Source organism: Lactuca saligna, chromosome 4 (genome assembly GCF_052625555.1).
Source record: "Lactuca saligna cultivar CGN05327 chromosome 4, ASM5262555v1, whole genome shotgun sequence".
In the NCBI taxonomy this organism is placed as follows: domain Eukaryota; kingdom Viridiplantae; phylum Streptophyta; class Magnoliopsida; order Asterales; family Asteraceae; genus Lactuca; species Lactuca saligna.
This window is the reverse complement of record NC_136420.1, coordinates 30,072,536-30,080,582: the sequence shown is the minus strand read 5'-3', so window position 1 is coordinate 30,080,582 and position 8,047 is coordinate 30,072,536. Positions and strand designations below refer to the sequence as shown.

At 34.1% G+C, this 8,047-nt stretch overlaps 1 protein-coding gene across 1 annotated transcript; it reads left to right on the top strand.

Annotated features, from left to right (window-relative positions):
- Positions 1 to 3,087: 3,087 nt before the first annotated feature.
- LOC145039421 (DUF724 domain-containing protein 8-like) lies at positions 3,088 to 3,783 on the top strand. The gene has a single exon (XM_078987482.1). The coding sequence runs from the start codon at positions 3,088 to 3,090 to the stop codon at positions 3,781 to 3,783; it is 696 nt and encodes a 231-aa protein (XP_078843608.1).
- The last annotated feature ends 4,264 nt before the right edge of the window (positions 3,784 to 8,047 follow it).

Here is an 8,047-nt window from a genome sequence, read left to right as displayed (position 1 = left end):
AGTTTCAAGTGAGACGAACGATACATGTGAAACCCAAAATTGGGGAAGACCCAAAAAGGAGAAATTGAATGGCAATTTTAGAGAACAAAATCGAACAATAACAAAGATAAAAGCAAAACTTATTTACCTGGTAATTCTTACTTGTCGATGGATGTTGTGGCGGACGATGGTTAACAGGGCGTCTAACTATTCACTACAAGAAATTAGAGTATTACCGGCGCCGGGCGTCGCCGCTAAATGTCGAAAATGTCGACGCTAAAGGGTCGTTGTTATTGCTTCGTCATTAATGCTTCTTTGGTCGCCGCTATCTGTCGCCACTAAAGACGCGTCGCTGCTAATACTATCTGTCGCCGCTATTTATATGTATTTGTATACATACAAATACACATACATACATAATACACATACAAAATACCCATATACATACAAAACACATACACATACATAATTTACATACAAAATACACATATACATATAAATGATCATACAAAAACACATATACATATATAAAAACACACTCAAAATACACATATACATACAAATGCAAATACAAATATATATCCACATCTACAAACAAAATACACATACAAATACACATCTAAAATATCAAATTTTCGTCATGAACAGTGGTGGTGGCGGTATACTCCGACAAGAAGGTGGGAAATGGAGAGGAAGAGGGAAAACACAGAAGTAGATCAAGGAAGAAAGTGAAGACAAAGCTGATTTTATTGTCGATGCTCTTTAGCGGCGACGCCTTTAGCAGCGACACATCGGAGGGAAAACTATCTGGGGTTTCCTACATCGTTGGATCATTGCTTAAATTGACGGATGGGGTTGAAATGACGCGGATCGCCAGAACAGGAAATAGCGGCGATGCCTTTAGCGGCGACGGGTAGCCTTTAGCGGCAACGGGTAGCCTTTAGCGGCGACACACCAGAGGGAAAATAACGCGGGGTTTTCTATGTCCTCCTAGTCGTTGGATCATCATCTAAATCAACGGTTAGGGTTGAAATGACGTGGATCGCCAACATAAGCCTTTAGCGACGACACCTTTAGCGGCGACGGGCACTTTTAGCGGCGACAAAAAACGCGTTTGTTTGATGTCGCTGCTAAAAGTGACTGTCGCTGCTAAAGGTGTCGCCACTATTGCCTGTTATTCTTGTAGTGATTGTTGGTGAACGAAGGGGGAACTGTTCATGTTCACGAGCCGTATAATCACGAAGTTGCTGACCTCCTGACGGTGAGATTATTTGAGGCGGAGGCAGAGGCAGTGGTGCTTTTCTGGAAGAAGTCTAGGCAAAATAGTAACAATGGAGAACCGGGGGAGAGGATGAAGAATGAGATGTGTATAATTTAGACCAGAGATAAAAGAAGACGGTGGAAAAATCTCGAAGTAAAAGGGTTAACCTGTGGTAACCCGAGGAACACGTGTACACACAATAAAATTATTTCCATAAGATACCCTCAAATCAAAAAGTAATCCAAAATTAAGGATCAAGAATGGCAGAAATAAGTAATGTAAGTATGGGGACCAAAATAGACAAAAAAAAAAAAAAATGTTAACTGTTCCTAAGCTTCACTTCTTTAATATATATATATATATATATATATATATATATATATATATATATATATATATATATATATATATATATATTTAAGAAGCTGTTTTTTTTAATTATTTTTCTAATTGTTCTTTATAGTCGCTATTTTTTGTAAATTTTTTTTACATTTAAATCGGCTTATTACCTGTTTGTGTTTTAAACCGAAAATAAATCGTTAACTAGTTTATTTTTATTCAACTTGTGTAAACAAAAACCGTTCCTTCAACGCAATTGGAAAACTTCTCCATGATCAAAAGGTTGCTGCTTCCTTTCCCATATCATTCAAAGTCTACTCCATCGTCAATGCTCTTCATTATCACCAACAGTAACTATAGTTATCAATTGGAAGGAAAAGAAGGGGATTGATAAATCAATTTTTTTCTACTGGATCTTTATTTACTTGGTAAGTTGCTCTTCATTCTCTCTACAACTTTTTTCTAGAACCGCAGATTTATAAAAACAAAAAAGATTGGAAGCTAGCTGGTAAATTACAGGGTACAAAATACATACCAAAAGAAAATCAGAAGAAAAGAAAATTACAAGCAGGTGCACAATCAGATGCAGTCTTCCAAATATATGGTGATAGGTGTAGGGTGAATATGTAGATGTGAGAATCTTTCATCGCCTTTTATAACTTATACACATTTGAACATAATTGGAGGGTAATGGTTGAAACTTGAAAAATGATAGTGGGGTTAAAGTCGAGGGAGCTTATGAGAGTAATAAGAGAATAAGACTAGTGGACCTGCAATAGGAAATCTTTCACAAAAAGTTCAATTAGAGCATAATTTTGCATGTCCTGCCTCTTGCCGTGTCTGTAACGTTATATATAAATCAGCATGCATCCTTTCTTTACATGATATTGCAGTCATGGTATATTCGATTCAATTCTAATTTTGAATGAATAATCAATATACATCTCTTTCCCATTATCAAATCTTATGCGCATATGTTACATATGGTAGGTCAGAGATTGAATGTGGTCATGTATATGGGATAGATGATCAAATGAGAATATGATACCCATGTTCACCTGGTCCTCAGCATAACTCGTCACTCTCACATTTTTCTCTCTACTCCCTCTCTCTATATATACCAAGTAATTCTGGCATGTTTATTTTCAAAACAAAGCAATTAACTTCAAGCAAATACAGATGAAGGAAAAGCCAAGCGTCCCTCAGAGATCCTCCGAACACTTCATTGGGATGCTTTATTAATGATTTCCTACTGAAGTGTTTGGGGGAACTTTAAGGGCTACTTGACACCAAAATAGTAGAGTCTCACAGATTGCTATTGCTCGTAAACGTCTCATCATGTGATCTTTTATGTACATTAGCATATGCAGTTGCAGTTGGTTAGCAATCTTTCTTAATGATTTATGCTTCACGCATATTATTAGCTTAAACACAACGTGTTTCTTAGTAGGTGATTGGGTTTAAAGAAATTTTCTAAATCATTACTTGAACAGCAATTACTTAAATCCATGAGTATTAAACGACAAATCGGTATAGACTCTGAATCTCCTCCAAGTGGAGGAACCAAGGGAGAAGAAGGTTTAGGTTTTGGTGATAATTTGCCCTTTAAGATAAGCAGCCCTACACTGTGGAAGACAATAGAATCGATAGAAGTGTTGCGTACGATTCCACAGAAACCACATTTCCGAGCATTGGAAGGCGTGAAGGAGAGCGAGCGGGAAGGAGTGGCCATTGGTAGCATGGTGACATTTTCCAGGGTGGTTGACAAGACTTGTGCGCTGCGGTTTGAGGATCCGAGAAGCGCGATAGAGGAGTGTTTGGAAACGGTGGCGGAACTGGAACTTCATGGGTTTCAGGTGGAGCTGGTAAGAGAGCGGTTGACACAGCTGCTTCTCATAAAGGAGAAGCAGGAGGAGGAGGATCTCCAACAACAACGTTTGAAAGGGATCACACAGAAAATGGAGGAGGCGCAGATGGAAGGAAACAGACTGGATTCAGAGATTGATGAAATTGATAGGGGGATAAGAGACTTGGAGAAGAGACGCAGGCGGCTGCTGTCCAACAAGGAAAAACATGACTCACAGATGGGTCTTATTAAGGCCGTAGGGGACAGGCTTCACAAACACCTCACTGAAGTTGGACTGGATTTTCATTGCTTGGCAGCTGCCCCCTTTCTTCCATCTGGTATCATTATGAATGATTGATTGGAATTTGATTTTTTTTTTTTTTTTTTTTTTTTGAAAATTTTCGTTATTGCATGGCGTATTTAGTGGAATGAAGACATTCAATTGACAATTGACAATTATGGGGAATGACACGCCCCATAAGCCAAAACAAGCTAAAAACTACATAAAACAATAAAAGTCAAGGAGGCAGTCTCAAAAGCCCAATAAATAACTTTAAAGAAACATTAACAACATAGACAATAACATAACCACAAAGTACATGGAAAAAACATACGTGTGGGTGGAAAGTGAAACGGGCACTTTGTGGTGATATCTCCATTCGGCAAAGGAAGGCTCCAAATGACCTTAGCTTTAGCGACATTTGGGGTGGGCTTTTTAGTAAGACTCAAGAGTCTCAAGCAAACATAATCAGTAATAGTCTTGCCCATTGAATCATATGGTTCTATTGTTTGAAGAATAGGTGGTAGAGAGAATTGGGGTAGAAGTTACATAAACTACAAATAACTGAATGAGATTTTGATGGGGTTCCTATATACAAAATTTCATCATGCGTTCGGAGTCAATCTTTCAACGCCACCCATAAGGTGAATGCCTGGTGGGAAATGTTTAGAGAAAATCATCTTGATCTTTCAGCGCCACCCATAAGGTGAATGCCTGGTGGGAAATGTTTAGAGAAAACCACTCAAGATGATGTTGATCAACAACTAGTTCCTATGGAAGAATACTAAGTCAAACCACCCTAACGAAGAACGGGGAGGGAATTCTCTCCTTATTTCTTCAAAGGAGTTTATGAGGGGAAATGTGAAAGAAAAAGGGAGGAGTCTAGTATTAAGAATAATATGAGTATCACAAAGAGTTAGGGTTGACCCAACTATCTCTAGCCAAAATAGTAGGCTTCGTTTAGGGTTGCGAGTTTTAAATTATGAAAAACAATACCTCTTGTGAGAGTTTTGTACTTCTTTTAGGGATGAGCATCGGAACCTGCCCAAACCGAAACCTATTTGGGAACCCAACTTGGTGGAAAATAGGAACCGAACCAGACTGCCGGTTCTACTGGTTCTGTCCTACCGGTTCTTGCCGTGTATTCAATGTTGAAATCAGTCCTCGATAAATAGAAACACACGGTTCTGGTTTTTATCGGTTCTGTCGGTTCCTGGTTGCAAAAATCGATAAAAATATCATCTCAGCCCAATTGGTTCTATTCGGTTGTGGTACCGTTTCTACCCGATTCCCTGGTCTAAATGTTCACCCCTAACTTCTTTCACGTTATTCCTTTTTCCTTTTGGGTTTATTTTGTGAGCGATAGGGGAATTTTGGGTTGTGTTTCTTAGTTGGGACTATTAATACTAAAAACTGCTCACAATCAAATGAGTTGGGCTGATTTTCACCATGACACATTGCTTAATATCACAAGGGATATATATATATATATATATATATATATATATATATATATATATATATATATATATATATATATATATATATATATATATATAAGGAGTGGTTCAAATGAGAACCACAAAAGATTAAGAACCTAAGAACCTCCTTTTCTTAAATAAATATGTATTGTGAATATTACTACATATGTTAAAATCCTAATTTTTTTCTTTTTGGAAAGAAAATGGCAAAATCATATTTTTTTTGTCTAATATTTTCATTCATTCTTACATTCATTCATATTCTAACACAATTTATATAAAATATAAATTTATGCAGTTCATTTATAATTTAATACGTAAAATTCACAATTTAATACAATCAATTTTATATTAATTCACAATTTCTAAGAATTATCAAACTCTACCACCAGTAACACCACTACACGCCGCCACCAACCACATGCGCCAACATTGAAACCATCATTCTTTACAAATCAGATCTGTGTATAAAGTAATACAATGAGAAGTTAAATACTACATTCATAGTTTAATAAACCTGCTAATTTACTCATTTTGAATTTAATACAAAACAATTATAAAAAACTAATGCATTCTTATATAAGTATACAATACAAAAAATAAAAATATTCACTACAACATTTATACAAAAATTCATACATAAACCATTAATATTTTAACACAAAATTTATTTAAAAAAATGACAGTAAAATGTAGTCAATTGATTATTTAATACAGTCAATTACCGTTTAATACATAAAATGTCCATCATAATATACTAAATTAACAATTTAATAGACATATATGTCATATTCTTAACTTGAACATTTATACATTTAGATGTGGTGGCTAGTGTTTCGTTCAAAGTTTAATTTACATAATATTCACAATTTAAATTTTATATATTTTATTTAAAATTAGAGAAAATTATATATATATATATATATATATATATATATATATATATATATATATGTATAATGTTTCTTTCTTCACATATTTCATAAGCAAACACAAAACTAATTCATAAAAAAAATCACAATTTAATACAATCATTTCAAAAGCTTAATACATTCAATTCACAGTTTAATATACAAAATTCATAGCTTAATACAATAAATTCATAGTTTAATATATAAAATTATATATTCACAACCATATTCTCAACTTAAAACTCACATTTATATGTTCATATTTTGAGGAATGTTTGTGTATTAAATTGTAAATTTATTATATTAAGTTGTGAATAAAATTTACAACTTAATACACAAAATTCACAATTTAATACAATACATTTACAACTCATTGGCAAGTATAATCTCATATTTCAGTTTATAAATAGCTCGTTCACAGTTTAACACATAGATAAATTATCACTTATTTCAGAGGCAAACATCAAAATAAAAACATATACATGACTCATAAAAGAGGATAACTTATCTTAAATCAACGAAGAAGATGAAGATGAGTGAGAAATATAACATATCTTTACTCTACCACCACCATTGGCATCAACAACGCTAACTACTATATATTGCCATCTATCACCACAACCACCAACCATCTATGCCAAAACTACCAACACCTTTACCTAAAAAAATCAGATTTGATATTAAAAAAATTAGAATTCATTATTTAATTCATCATTTTAGACACTAATTCACAACTTAATTCAAAATTTCAGACACTAATTTACAACTTAGTGCATCAAAAAATACACATTTACAGCTTAATTACTTACATATTCACAAATTAATACATAAAAACACATATTCACATTTTAATACACTATATTCACAACTCATTTACATGTATAAAATTCAAATATGGATAAAAAAAAGTCAGAATTCACAATTTAATACAACATTTTAGACACTAATTCAAAGTTTAATTCAACATTCAAAACACTAATTCACAAAATAATGCATAAAAAAATCAGAATTCATAGAATAATATGCATTTCAAACACTAGTTCACAACTTAATACAAAACTTTAAACACTTATACATAACTTAAAAGCTTTCAGATCTTGTTAAGGCATTTCATCAAACACCTTGTGTGTGCATTGTTTCTACAACTTAATTTAATATTTCAGACATTAATTCACAACTTAATAACAGACAAATTCACAAATTAATACATAAAAACACATATTCACAGCTTAATAACTTTGCCAATTTCATTGAGACATTTCATCAAACACTTTGTGTGCACCAAAAATACTTTATTCAAAATTGTAGAAAATCATATTTATACATAATGCTTCTTTTCCAAACATCAAATAAATAACATCTACATATATAAATAAAATGATAACTAACCTAAATGTTTTGTATTAAATTTGTATTAGATCATAAAAACTTAAAGCATAAAATCAAATTTGAAGCCATCTTAACTGATTTGAGTTAGAGCATTGAAGTAGTAGATCAAAGATCATGGAAGAAGGCAGCGTTTTATGGTGCTCTAGCGAGGTTAGTGGTCAGACACGAAGCACACATTACAGATTTAGAGGTGTAGAAAGCCGACATCGGCGGTAGCTGGCATCCATTGTTACAGATTTGGAGATGGTTTGATGTTGTCGACAACAGATGTTCATCGATGCAGCGAAGGAAAGGAATCAACTGTTTGGCACTCACCGGAGCTGTAGATCTGAAGAAAGGTGATTGTCGGTGTTAGAGCATCAGAGATCAAAGAGGAAGGAGGAAGGAAACGTTTTTTAGTGTTCTAGCGAGGTCAAAAATCAGAGATGAAGCACACATCATAGATTTGGAGGTGTAGAAGATTGACATCGGCGGTAGGTGGCATCGATTTTTCCAGATCTATAAGTGGTTTTGATCGATGGTAGATGCAACAAAGGGGAAGGGAGGTTCGGGGATTTTCTG

Bases quoted from the DNA above. Each gene is read 5' to 3' on its own strand.
- LOC145039421 (XM_078987482.1), top strand. From the start codon at position 3,088: ATGAGTATTAAACGACAAATCGGTATAGACTCTGAATCTCCTCCAAGT.